Below are 13,712 nucleotides of genomic sequence, written 5' to 3' on the forward strand. Positions count from 1 at the left end.
TGCCCCAGCTGTCTTTCCTGGCTGTGTGTGCAGCATGTGTCCTTGGAGAAGGAGCACTTGGCTTTCCTCCAGGTTTCTGGAGTGTTGCTGCACCATGGGCATTGACAACCCAAAGCTTTGTAGGGCTCATGGGTGCAGATAGGTTCAGTGATCTGACTTGTGTTCAACCCAAGGAAGTGACATTTTTAATATCTCCTTTCTCTTTTGTCTAATGCAAATGCACTATTTCTCCTCATTTCCTGAATAACTTAAAAATAGCATTTCCTATGTCACAATTTAAAAAATTTAACTGTGAACATGTAGTCTGACCTATACAGTTACTGATCAGCAGGGGTTTAGTTACAACAGCCTTCTTGCAGAAACATGAATTTTCAGCCTTCTAATGAATTCCTTTTAAAGAACTGTCTATTTTCAGTCCTATTTTTTTTTTTTCCTTGTACATTTTCTCTTCCAACTAGTTCAGTAAAATTTTCTTCAGTTATGTGAAATTATTCCTTTTAAAACCCCGGGGATGACTTTTTGATTGAGTTTGCTGTTTTGTTTGTCTGTACAAAATGTGAACTGCTCTTTCAGGTTCCTGTCCTATGGCCCAACACATCTTTGTCTTGGATTTGATTCTGGGTGCACAAGGTGTGTCTGACCTCAATTCCCCTCTACTCAGTAGCAACTCCAGAGATGTTTTTCTGTTTCCCTGTTTAAGACTCCCATATGTCTCCTATGCTGAGGTCCCAAGTGACATTACAAAAATAGCTTTGTGCGATTTTTATGTGATTTTTGGTGCTCTGTGCGAGGCCCCTGTGACAGGAGTCCCCTCTGGTGGGCTGTGCTGTTGGTGTATTGATCCCATCTGCTCTCACACTGCTCTGAGAGCCATCAATAATAAACTGTACTGGAGTAACTGGAGAGCTGTGCCAACCTCCCCTGCCTGCCACCCACTCCCTCCCTCCTAAACCAGCCAAAAGGTTGCAAAAGTTTATGGCCAGCCTCACTTGTGGAGGTGTTTGCAGTGTTTGGCTGGCACTGGAGGTTCTCTGCTCCTCCATCCTTGCACCACCCAGTGTGGGGAGGCTGAGCAGGGCAGGGCTCAGAGGGGCAGAGGTGCTCTGTGGGCAGGGTGGGAGGCTCTGGGCCCTCAGCCACAGCCCAGCCTGGCTCTCTCTGCTCTCAGCTGTGCCATTTCAGTCCATTTCACACCAGGAGCAGGCTCCATGTGCTGTGCTGTCCCTGCAGGAGAAGGCTGCAGGGCACCTGCTGTTCCCCACCCACTCCTGTGGCACCTGTGCCTTTCTGGCAGAGGCTTTGCCCACCCCATGGTTGGCTGTCCCAGTGCTGAGGGTCCTCTCCCTCCCTGGTGATCTCCCCCTGCCCCAAACAGGCTCTGAGCCCTTTGTGGTGTTTACTGACTTGTCTTTCACCATGGACCTCCACTTCTCCTCCCATCTCACAGCAGGCAAACCATGCCCTTCTTCTGGCAGAAACTGTGTGCTCAAAGGCTCTTCTCCTTGCTCTTTCAGAAGCATCTTAGTTCATAGAGATTTTGTAGGACTGAAGTGTTTTGTGTTTTTACAGCTTCTCTAGGTCAATTCTGCTCTCTTGAAGTCAACAGCATTTTCTATTGTAGCAGGAATGGGCCCCTGCTTGAAATGTTTCACATGTAGGTACTGTCTCAGAGCTTCAGTTCAAAAATAGCTGATGTTTCTGCCTCAACCTGTTAGGGAAAAGTGCTATTATTGAAGTACTGAAGGTTTCAGCACATTGTGTTCTTTAATTACTCAGAGTATATTTGAGTTGCTGGAAACAGCTTTTAGTGCTGGAGGGTGATGGTGTCACTGTCTTAATTCTGATGCAAGGCAACACTGGAAGGACAAATTAGTAATGCCTTTCATTTCAGTTTATTTCACAGTGAATTTGATAGATTGCTCTTTATTAACTGGAATTGCTTTTTGTGGCAGCATTCTGTAACCAGGCCTGTGGCTCAGGGGACTCCAGTGGCTCTGGTTTGCACAGAGTTTTGAGATCCTCCTCATGTTTATCAAGTGATTCTTTTCCATCTATTTATTCAGTTAAATCTGAATGTGAGGGAGATGTTAGCCTGTTCACTGTCTCAGTGTGGTACAGGCATCTTCTCATGAAATGAAAGCGGATTGTTCCTCCCAAATTCTTCCCAAAATCTGGGATTTCAGGAGCTTGGATGAAATGGTTATGCCAGTCTGGATTCACCAAGATAGACTGTTCCTCTGTGCTCATCACTAAGCTGTGATGATTAGTGAAGGCTTTAAGCACAGGCACCAGCTGCCTGACATGCAGATTATTATGATTTTCAACATAAACTTTTAATTTGAGGAATTAAATTATTTTCTCCTCTAAGCTTTGAGGAGCTCTGAAGTTATACTTTAGTGAAAATGTCTTCCATAGGATGGGATGTCTGTTCCCTGTAAGTTTCTTTATTTTTTGTAAGATAATAACGACACTTGGATTGGCATTTTCTTTTTATAAGTGAGCATTAGCCCAGAAATAAAGTCATATGTTTGTGACATTGGAAAGCTTCACTTCATGTCTGCAAAATTTTCTGTGTATCTGTTCAGGACTGTGGACATGTTTTATGAGTGGATCTTGCACCAAAGCTGCTATATTGAGTTGTACTTGTGAGATGTGGGTAGCAATATGGGATCACAGAATTGTTAGGGTTGGAAGGAAGCTGTGGAGAGTATCTAATCCAATGGCTCTGACAAGGCAGGGTGAGCTAGAGCGGGTTACAGGAATGCATCCAGGTGGGTTTGGAATGTCCCCAGACAGGGAGAGTTCATCCTCTCCCTCGCAGATCCAGTCACCCTTGACATAAAGAATTTCTTCCTCACGATGAGGTGGAACTTGTGGTGTTCAGTTCATGGCCATTGCTCCTTGTCCTGTTGCTGGGCACCACTGGAAAGAGCCTGGCCACATCCTCTTGGCAACAGCCTTTGAGATAATTCCATCTGATGAGATCCCCTCTCAGTCCTGCCTCCTCCAAACTGAACTGGCCCAGCACCTGCAGTTTCTCCTCTGTGGCCTCTGTGGAACCTCTCTGGTGGCTCCTTGAGGAGCCCAGAGCTGGCACAGCCCTGCAGCTGTGCCTCAGTGGGCTGGGCAAAGGACAGGGTCACCTCCCTGCCCTGCAGCTGTGCCTCAGTGGGCTGGGCAGGGGATAGGGCACACAGCCCTGCAGCTGTGCCTCAGTGGGGCAGAGACAGGCACACAGCCCTCCAGCTGTGCCTCAGTGGGCTGGGCAGAGTTTAGGGCACACAGCCCTCCAGCTGTGCCTCAGTGGGCTGGGCAGAGACAGGCACACAGCCCTGCAGCTGTGCCTCAGTGGGCTGGGCAGAGTTTAGGGCACACAGCCCTCCAGCTGTGCCTCAGTGGGGCAGAGACAGGCACACAGCCCTGCAGCTGTGCCTCAGTGGGCTGTGCAGAGTTTAGGGCACACAGCCCTGCAGCTGTGCCTCAATGAGGCTGGGCAGAGTTTAGGGCACACAGCCCTGCAGCTGTGCCTCAGTGGGCTGGGCAGAGTTTAGGGCACACAGCCCTCCAGCTGTGCCTCAGTGGGCTGGGCAGAGACAGGCACACAGCCCTGCAGCTGTGCCTCAGTGGGCTGGGCAGGGGATAGGGCACACAGCCCTGCAGCTGTGCCTCCGTGGGCTGGGCAGGGGATAGGGCACACAGCCCTGCAGCTGTGCCTCCGTGGGCTGGGCAGAGTTTAGGGCACACAGCCCTGCAGCTGTGCCTCAGTGGGCTGGGCAGAGGGCAGGGTCACCTCCCTGCCCTGCTGGCCACACTCCCCCAGGGCACCCCAGGCTCCCCCTGGCTCTCCTGGCCCCCAGGGCACGTCATGGTCACTTGTCACCCGGCAGCACGCCCAGGTCCCTCTCTGCAGAGCTGCCATCCAGAGGGTGAGCCCAGCCTGTGCTGGTGCTTGGGGTTGTCCCTCCCCAGCTGCAGGACCTGCCCTGGGCTGTGCTGCACCTCAGCAGCTGCTCCCTGCCCAGTCCTGCAGCCTGCCAGGGTCAGCCTGCATGGCAGCACTGGCTTTGGAAGGGGCTTTTTGTCTGCTGGCTTTGATTCAATGAGTGGCTCTGAAGGCTGCAGAGATGATTTGTTTTGGTGTTTGATAACACTTGTGTGGAGCCACTTCTCTTTTTTAACTGATTGGGTACAAGTGAGCCCTGCATCCTTGTGCTTGCTGCAGACAGTTCTCAACCTGGTATAAATAGTTGTGCTAGGGAAATGTCATGGCTCTTTGGTGTGATGAGGTTTTGTTTTTCTCAGATTCATACTTCACCCCTCTCTAGAACAAACACAAAATGTGCTTGCTGTAGTGAATATAAACCCCTAGCTGGCAAGCATGGAGGCAGAGGAGTTGCTGAGATAGTAATTCAGATAACATCTCTGGAAAGCAGGCAGCAAAGGCGAATTCATTTGCCTGGAGTGAAATTTTTAAAAAGCCCATAATTACATTTTTAATGGCGACATGTACTGTCAGTGCTTCCATTTCCACTGTCACCGAACTGATGGTGGTGTTACAGCACCAGTGAGAGCTTCTCCTCCTGTGTGCTGGTGTTACAGCATCAGTGAGAGCTTCTCCTCCTGTGTGCTGGTGTTACAGCATCAGTGAGAGCTTCTCCTCCTGTGTGCTGGTGTTACAGCACCAGTGAGAGCTTTTCCTCCTGTGTGGCACCTCCTTGGCTCCTGTTCCCTCCCAGGAGTAATTCAGCTCTCCCAGATGCTCCCAGCACACACAGTGCCTCTGTGCCCCATCCCCTCTTGCTGTCCCACCTGCAGCTGTGGGGTGTTCCCCGAGGGCAGACAGCAATCCCTGCAGTGCTGGCTGTTGGTGTTTCAGACAGGCTCACACCAGCTTCCCTTCCCACGGGGCTGCTGAGGGGTGGGGGACATGGGGAGCCTGGGGGAGCAGACCAAGTGTTGTGCATCAGAGCACTGCACCCACCCTTCTGCTTCCCCTGAGCATCTGGGAGTGGGCACATGATGGAGATGCTTTGTGCCCCAGGCTTCTGCATTTATCTGGGATTTGGCCTGAAGCCTGTGTCCCTGCAAGGGCAAGGCAAGGAGGTGGCTCATCAGAGAGCAGTGATGGATGAAGGACCACACTATTGGTGTTTTAAAAGATTTTGTTTTGCCAAAGCAGCATATTTAATGAAAAAGAAAAAACCATTCAGTGCTTGTGGGTTTTCTGCAGTTTGCCAGCACTTGGCTCTGAAGGGGAAAATGCTGCATTGCAGAGAGGCCTTCAGGCTGTCCTTCAGGCTGGGCTCCTGACCCCTGGGCAGTGATGGCTCCGGAGGACTGAGGCTGTGCTTCCCCCAGGGACATCCTGGGCACATTGCTGTGCTTCACTTCACTGTGGTGTGATCTCAGGTTTGCCTCCAGTGTCTGTAACTCCGCAGGGCTGAGCCCCCGAGGGCTCTGGGCTCCCAGCTGGGGGTGTCCCGTTCTGCTGGTGCACTCCAGCTGCTGGCTCTGCTGGAGGTGTTCTGTCAGCTGCACCTTCCTGCAGGGAGAGCCCAGCTCTGAGCTGCTGTGTCCATGGAGAGATCATCTTTTCATGCTCCTTCCTTCCCTCTGATTTCCTGCCAGATCACTGTTTGGTGCACAGCACTAGTGCCACATCTCCTGGCTTCTCTGTGGTGCTGCTCCTCTGCTGGAGTGGAACGATGTGGGCTGGAATTTAAAATTATCTGGTAATTCTAAATGATCTGAGAGCTGAATCTGAGCTGAGAGAACAATCTCCTCTGGCCTCTCTGGCTTTTCTGTGAACTACCAGCAAAACAGTTTCTGCTGACTGCAACCAACTGCTCTGGGGGTGCTGGGAAGCCAAATCTCAGTTTTCTGATTGCCTCCAAAATCCTGGATGACTTTAATGCTTTGGGCCGGACACATCCTTCCTGATGGGCTCCCCTTCTGATGCTTTGCTGCAGGGTGAAGGGTCTGAAATAGGTAAATTATCTGGGGCAGGGAGGAGAGGCAGCAGAATTCCAGATCTTTCTCGAGAGGGGTTTGGAAATGAATAGAACATGGAAAATCTTTTCCGTAAGGGTTCTGCACCCCCACAGCTGGGTCAGAAAACTCCCTTTGCAGTGTTGCATGCATGAGAGTCAGGTTGTGATAATAATGCTGGGGTCATTATTGCAGCGAAGTCTCCCCAGAACCTGCCCTTCCATGATCCAAACTGTGTTGGGTGGGACTGTGGCAGGATCCAGGCTGGCTGTGTGCAGGAGCAGCTGTCTGTCTGTGGCTGAGCCCACAGAGGCATCCCTGCAAAGTTCTCTCCTGTTCCTTCCTCACAGGGTGTCTGTGCTGCCTGGGCAGGAATTGGCAGATTTGGAGCCACAGCTATCCCTGGATGGGGATTCAGACACCATGGCCAGGGGAGAGCTGGGCACAGGAGAGAAGGGCAGCTGGGAGGTGTCTCTGCTACAGCTCAGGGGATCCTGGAGGAGAGACCTTAGATATTAACAGCTGGGATCCTTCAGGCTGAGCCCCTTTACACTCACCTGTCCCAGTCCCTGGTGTGGCTGGTGGGGACAGGCAGCCCTGCAGCTCCCTGAGTCACTGCTGGCTTTGTGCTGCTTGCACAGGGAATGCATGGGAGGGCATTTGGGATTAGTAACTCACAGCGGTTCATTACTCTGGTGTATCATGCTGTTAAAAACACTTGAGGTTTCTTGAGGAAATGTCAAGAAACTTTAAGAAGCCCAGGAGGTAACAGAGCCCATGGAGGTGCTCATGGTGTCACCCATGGCAGGCTTGGTGACCAGCAAGGTCAGAATTCACTGAAAACTCTTGTTCCTAAATGTTTCCACGTGACTTTGGCTTTTCCCAAGAGGTTTAACTAGAGCCCTGGAATATGAATAGCAGCTGTGGGGAGGAAGAACTAGAACATTCCTTATTTAGGTAGTTTCCTAATAACCTCCCAGTTCCCTAAAAATAGTGCAGGATAAAATGCTCCACCATACCAGACTGGCACTGAGCTGGGAAATGGGAGGTGCTGGATAATCTAAAACTCACTCTATTGTGTCTCTCTGACTCTGACATCAGGGAAGCATTTCCTATTTTTAGCTTGAATTTGAAGTTGCTGAAGTGTCTTAAGATTCCTGGGTATGTAGATATTCATTATTTTGAATTGAAAGTGCACTCCAATAGCTCAAACAGCAGTGGAAACCTCCACATTCCTCTAGATCAATATTTAATATATATGGAGGGTGAAAGTAAAAAATACAGATCTAAAATTATTTAATCAACATGTAACATCAGAAAGGTCCATGTTTAACTTCCTCTACCAAATTTTCCAGGCAACTTACATTGTTTACGGAATGGCTGTTGTAGGCTGAGTCTGTTCCAAGAGCTCTGTTTACTCTCTCTGATCTTTTCCAGCTCATTTCCTGCCCAGTGCTGGAGGTTTGCTTCCTGCTGGAGGATCTCCCCCAGCTCTGTGCAGGGCTCTGCCTGCAGTGCCCCCGTGTCACCCCCTCTGAGTGCCGTCACATTGTCCTTTCTGCGTCCCTCCACAAAGTTTGGGTGTGGTGTGTTTCTCCTTCCAAGCATCACATGTGGTGGCAGCAGGGCTGGAGTGGCTCTGTGTCTGTCCCAGCAGCAGCTTTTGGTGGCAAACACTGCCCAGGGGACACTGCTCACCCTCAGCTCTGCTCAGCCTGCAGACCTTTGTCCTCTTGCTTTTCCTGTGCCCTGGGGGCAGCGAGCTAATCATCTCATGTTTGTTGGGCACCAAAAATAACTAGGGATCACAAACCTGCAGGAGAAAAAAGAATATCTGATCTGCGGGAGGAAGGTTTAAAGGGCAAAAGCAGAGAATGAAATTGGAGATGTTTGTGTGGCCACAACCTTTATACACAGCTATGCAAAGGAGGGGTAGGGTCACCTCAACAAGTGAGGAAAGACAGCAAAGCAGGGATCAGATGAAGCTGTCCTGGGGTTGAACGAGGTTTTATCACAAGCCCCAGTCACCTGTAGTGTCAGCTTGGATAAGCAGTGGAACCAAGAAAGGATCTGATGCTGTCAGCATAATGCTCAGCCCTGCAAGAAATGCTCCCTTAGCAGAGAAAGTGCCCCTGCCTGGGCTGGGCAATGCTCAGGGCTCTGTGGGGCACAATCTGATCCCTTCAGTAGCAGGAACACGAGTATTTAACCTCAGGATTCAGCATAAGAAATGGGGGTCAGCACATATTTTGTTTTTTTTTTCTTTTTCCTTGGCAGACCAGGGGCCTCCCAAGGCCTGAGGGATGTGGTGGCTTCCAGTGACAGCTGAGTGTGTCCTGCAGGCTGGGCTCTGCTTCTCCTCTCCCTGCCTGCAGTGTGGGCTGTATTAGCCATGTTCTGTGTGTGTGTGTATTGATTCACTTGGTCTTATTTCTTGGAAAAGCAGAATCACTTTGTTACCAGTGTGCCTGCAACACACACCTTACCTGAACCTGTCCAGGTACATATTCATGTTTCCATTTAAACAAAATATTCCCTAACAAAACACCCATCCTTTTAAATGCTCAAGCTGCACTTCTTCCTCACTTGATTTTGAATATTCAAGTGATTCCTCATTTGCCTCCATTTTTCAGGACTTTAAAGCTTTTTTATATTGGTGCTTTGGGAGACTGTGAATCCACCTTCCTTTTGCATTAACCATATTTACCCACTTTTGCAGATTTCAAACGTTTATTTCACTAACCATGGCTTATCCTGTTTTACAGAGGTTTTAAAAAACATGTAAGGTTCCTGTTTGTTTAAAAAAAAGGTGTTTCAGCCAAACCTGAGATTCCTTCCTGGGCAGGGCATCCGTTTGGGGGTGGCTGTGCAGTGGTGACAAGTTCCTGCTCCCTCAGGGCCTGGGGCTCTGCAGTGCTGCCTGGAGCACCAAGGGGAGATCTGGTTCAGTTTTAGTGGTTTTAGCTTTTATAGCAAGTTTTTTTTTCTCTTTTTTTTTTTTTTTTTTTTTTTTTTGCCACAAAGGATCAAGGTTCCTTTGATCCTCCTCGAGATTCAAGAGGTTTAAGTAGGAAAGGTGATTTTTTTTTTTTTTTTTTATATACCATTTTTATTTTCACTTCTGGTTTGACTCTTTCAACCCTTTCCTGTGTCTCTTGTTGGGGCTTTCATGTTCCCTCATCAGGTTCCAGTACATCCTCACTGCAAAACTGCTGTTTCAAGGTCAGGGTAACCTTCTGGGTCTGTGGCACTAGAAAAGGTAGATTAGTTTCTGCTCCTGGAAGGACAGTAGGGTTGGGTGTGCAATCCCTCCACACCTGAAAGGATCTTAAACCTGTTGGAACTGGGGGAAATGGGGCACAGATGGAGGCAGTGACTGGAGAGCACAGCACAGCAAAGGTCAGATGTGAGAGCCTGTCCAGTGATCCTGGGCTGGGCTGACAGGGTGGCCTGCGGACTCTGGAAGTAAATAAAGGTCAGCTGGATCAGCCTGTGTGGGTTGGAAGGGGCTGTCAGGTCTGATGAAGGAGGTTTTATCTTCATTTTTGGTGTAAATATTTCTTCTGCCTTCAATTTACTCCCATTTTCCCAGGCAGGGCTCTGAAGGGTTCAGCTCAGGATATTCCCTCCTGGGTCTGATTGCCACAGTCAGGGGCAGCTCTGGAGTAGAGGCATTTCCAGGGAAATAAACTCTGAAAGACTTTATTCCCTCAAACATTTCAAACCCCAGGCCTTGGGAGTGCCTTTAACTCCTCATAGCAGGTTTTAGATTCATATTTAGATACAGCAGCATTTTCAATATCACGTTGATACAATCAGCTAGCAAACAATGACTTTTCTTTTGACTTTCCCATGGGAGAAGTCTTGATGTAGGGGTCATTTTCAGCTTCCCTTGTACTTGCCTGGTTACCCTGTCCTGTCTGGGCTGCTCTGGCTCACCACAGCCTGAGCTGAGCTGCAGGGCAGGGCTCTCACAGGAGCCCTCAAAAGGGGAAGGGCTGGGAGAGGCAGAGCTGGAGAAGTTTTGCAGAACTGTGGGGAGAAGCAAACTCTGATGTGAGGTTAGAACTCCCAGCAGGGACCAGCGTGTTTGTCTCCTATCAGTCCCGCCAGCCTTTCCTGCAATAGAAAATCCCTAAGATTAATGGGTCACAAAATGAGAGTGCATATGAAGGACGCTGCTAAAATCTGAGATTTCTGCTATTAGCAAAACATGGGGTAAAATTTCTGGGTGGGGTGAGCATGCTCCCAGCGTGCTCTCAGAGAAGGCAAATACCAGACTCAGTGGTGCACTACAAACTCCTGACCTTGACCACTTATTTTTTCTTTCCTGGACCCAAATCTGGACTTCAGGAGTTCACAAGCAAGTGTCACCAATTAGGCATCCAGTAGAATTTATTATTAGTGTTGATCTGTTCCCAAATACAGATACTGCTGAGAAACACTGAAAACCTTCACTGAGAAATGTCAGGGCAGGGGAAGGAAGCTGAGCCTGTAGGTGTGGGTACATTTAAAGAAAGGTGAAGTGGCATCTTCTGTACTGTCAGAGCCTCGTGGCAAGGCAGGAGGGAGGAATCTCTGCCAGTGCTCAGTGGCCCATGCTGGGATTTTTATTACAAAGCTGTGATCTCAAACACGGGGTGGAGGTGAGGAGGGCTGTTTGCAGCTCTGTGTCATCAGCACCTTGTTCTGAACAGAAGGTGAAGCTCTTTTGGCATCTCCCACTGATTCCAAACCCAGGCTCATGTGCAGTAGCAAATGCACAGTGCAGGTCTTGCAGCATCACTCTGGGGGAGCTGAGGCCAGGAGGAGCCTCCTGGAAATGTCCCTGAGTGCTGGGTGGGTGCTTGTGCAGGCTCACACATCAGGATAGCAGAGCTCTCTTGTAGTGGGATGGAATATAAGAAAATAAAGATAGTATAGAAAGGAATCTCACCCCTAAGGAGTTGCAGCTGGGCCAATTATCAAAGATCAGGAACAGGCCTGACTTTACCAGGCCACAGCTGTAAGCAATGAGAAGCTGTAAGCAATGAGAGTGCTGTAAAAGAGTGGGGTGGCTGGGTGAGAAGGGAACTGGAGTCAGTGGCTGCTTTGGGAAGGAGAAAGAGTCAGTGCTGTGAGGAGATGCCCATGAGAAACACCAAGAAGGTATGGAACTGTTGTGATAAGGAGACAGCAGTATGGAACCCCTGCAATAAGATGACAACACTCTCTTTTCTCATAGCAAGTAATTCTGAGATATTTGATACCATATCTCACCTGGGCTCCTTTTTTATTTAATACCTCAAACTGTGTTATGGTGGAGTAACCTAAAGGGAAAATCTTGCCATTACATGGTACAGTTCTTCTTAAGAAAAAAAAAAAACAAAAAACCCCAAACTGAAACTTCAAAAGCCTAAGTGAGAAGTGGGGGGAAACCAACCAAAAAGAGATCAATTTTGTTTAGTTTAAAAACCAGATCTTCGAAGTAAGTGGCAGCCTTTGGCAGCCCTGCCCTCTAGTGCTGCTGCAAGTGAGGTGTTGGTGCACAGCTCTCAGTCCAAGCCTGGGCTCACCTGAATATTCTTTAAGGCAGATTGGAGTGGGGATTTTTGTGGGTTTTATTGGGTTTTATTTTGTACTTCTTGTGGTTGGTTGATTTTTTTAGGGCTATGGTGGTGTTTATAGCATTTTCATAGGATTTCACTGCGAGACAACCAAAATCAGCCTCAGACTTTGACAGATGACAGGCTCTATAAAATCCCTGAAGTACTTTGAGCATCTAAGCTAACAATTATGATAAAAAATTCAGTCAGCTGCAGAAGAGAACGAGTGTTTCTGTGACTCCTGACTAACTGGATCTTCCCTCCACAGCATTGAAGGCGAGTACGTTCCCGTGGCAGGCGACGAGGTCACCTACAAGATGTGCACCATCCCTCCCAAGAACGAGAAGCTGCAGGCAGTGGAGGTGGTGATCACCCACCTGGCCCCTGGCACCAAGCACGAGACCTGGTCAGGGCACGTCATCAGCTCCTGAGGCGTCCCCTGGAGCGTGGCTGCTGCCAGGTGGGCTCTGCTCAGCAACTGGCTGCAGGACCTGCCTGAAGAATTCCGTGTGTGAGGAAATACTGCATTGTCAATAAAGCAGATGCAGGCCAAAATTACCATTTTTTACAGCTGGCCTGATTTAAAAAAAAAAAAAAAAAGGCAATTCAAATGCTAATGAAAAAAATCTAGCGTAATGTGTTTACAAGAAATGTATTTAAAGAGACCTAGTTTGTGTGCTTGGTGGAGGAGGGGAGGTTTGGGTTTTCTTTTGTCTTGTGAACTGATTCCAGGAAATGCCCAGGGGAAGGGGGGAGAGGTTTCAAGGAGAGCTCTGCTGGTGCAGGTGGCCCGGCCCAGCTCTGAGCTCCTTGGGCTGCTCTCCAGGGCTGCAGCACCTTTATTGCTGATTTAGTGCCTGAATGCCCTGGCTGACACACAGAGGTGTTCATTGCTGACTTGTTTTCCTCATGGAAGGAAGCTCACAAACAGAGCAGCTGCCACAGGGTGGAAGATCTCCATCAGGGGGTTGTGCTCCAGTGCCCATCGGGTGCACCCCTGCAAATGGTGTGGAAACTGGTAAAGCTGGGGTTGTTTGTGACTTTATTTAGGTGCCTTGATGGTTGATTAGCAACAGATTTTATAGGCCAGTATTAAAAAAAAGAATCCATCCCAAATTTAAATTTGCTCCAAGGTAAGTGGTAGAAAACGGTAGAGTAGTGGATACTTCGCAGCCTCAGAGGGTGTCTGAATTTTGAGCAGGCTGAAGATTTGCCTTCCAGACTGCATGCAGCTGACTGGCATGGTGTGCCAGGGGCAGGCAGGGCACCTGCACTGCTGCACAGCAGGTGTGTTAAACACTGACAGTTCTCAGCTGTCTTGGTGAAGTAATTCTGCATCTGTTTCCCTGGCAAACTCCCTTGGTAGGATGTGATAGGGCCACCCTTCCCCAGACTTTTGTGTAGTTGTAGTGCTACTAAATTGGTTTTGTTCCTATTTGCCTTCCATATATATTTTTTTCTTTCAAATGAAGAAATTTTCTCTGTTATTTTCCTAACAGTGGATTTTTATTGACTTTGCAAATAAAAACAAACAAAAAAAGGCAGAACTCTTGTTAGTTGTATGGAACAGTGTAGCTTCAGTTGTGTATTTGGAGCTTCACCAAGAGGTGCTGGCTGTCAGGAGCTGTCCTGAGCCTTTCACAGCAGCTGATCTGTGCCCAGCTGTGATGTGGGGTCAGAACTGCTGTGCTGGCTGTTTTCCCTTAGCTGTGCCTGTTACACTGTGGTGTGCTGGGGTTTGGGTTTGGTTCTGTTTTTATGACCCATAAGCCTTGGTAGTGGTGGGTTTATCACTGTGCAGCTTGTTGGAATATCACCCCCTGCTTTCTTTACAATAAATGCAACCATTTCAGTGCTTCCATGTGTTTCCAGTCTGCTCCCTGGGTAGCTGATGCTGAGGAGGATCAGCTTTAAAGAGGAAAATGCAGGTGCCTGCACAGGCACCCCTGTGTGGTGATTTCAGTTTTATTTAAGGAAATGTTTTCCCAGCCACTGACTGCACTTACCAGAGCAATTAGGGAATAACAAATAATAACCTGTCAGAGGAGGCTCCCAGGACAGAGCAGCCAGAAATGTGTTTGGGGCTGAAAACAATCAAAGCAGCAGCTCTTAAACAACATTCCTAGGCTAGGGATGGTC

At 48.8% G+C, this 13,712-nt stretch overlaps 1 protein-coding gene across 2 annotated transcripts in view; it reads left to right on the forward strand.

Moving 5' to 3' along the window:
• The window catches only part of CARHSP1 (calcium regulated heat stable protein 1), a 37,330-nt gene extending 23,898 nt beyond the window's left edge, over positions 1 to 13,432 (forward strand). For both annotated transcript variants that reach the window (XM_063171097.1, XM_063171099.1), the window contains one exon: positions 11,842 to 13,432. In XM_063171097.1, coding sequence (XP_063027167.1) covers positions 11,842 to 12,004 — 163 coding nt within the window. In that variant the 3' untranslated portion in view covers positions 12,005 to 13,432. The remainder of the gene's footprint in view (positions 1 to 11,841) is intronic.
• The last annotated feature ends 280 nt before the right edge of the window (positions 13,433 to 13,712 follow it).

This window comes from Melospiza melodia, chromosome 18 (assembly GCF_035770615.1).
Source record: "Melospiza melodia melodia isolate bMelMel2 chromosome 18, bMelMel2.pri, whole genome shotgun sequence".
Classification (NCBI taxonomy): domain Eukaryota; kingdom Metazoa; phylum Chordata; class Aves; order Passeriformes; family Passerellidae; genus Melospiza; species Melospiza melodia.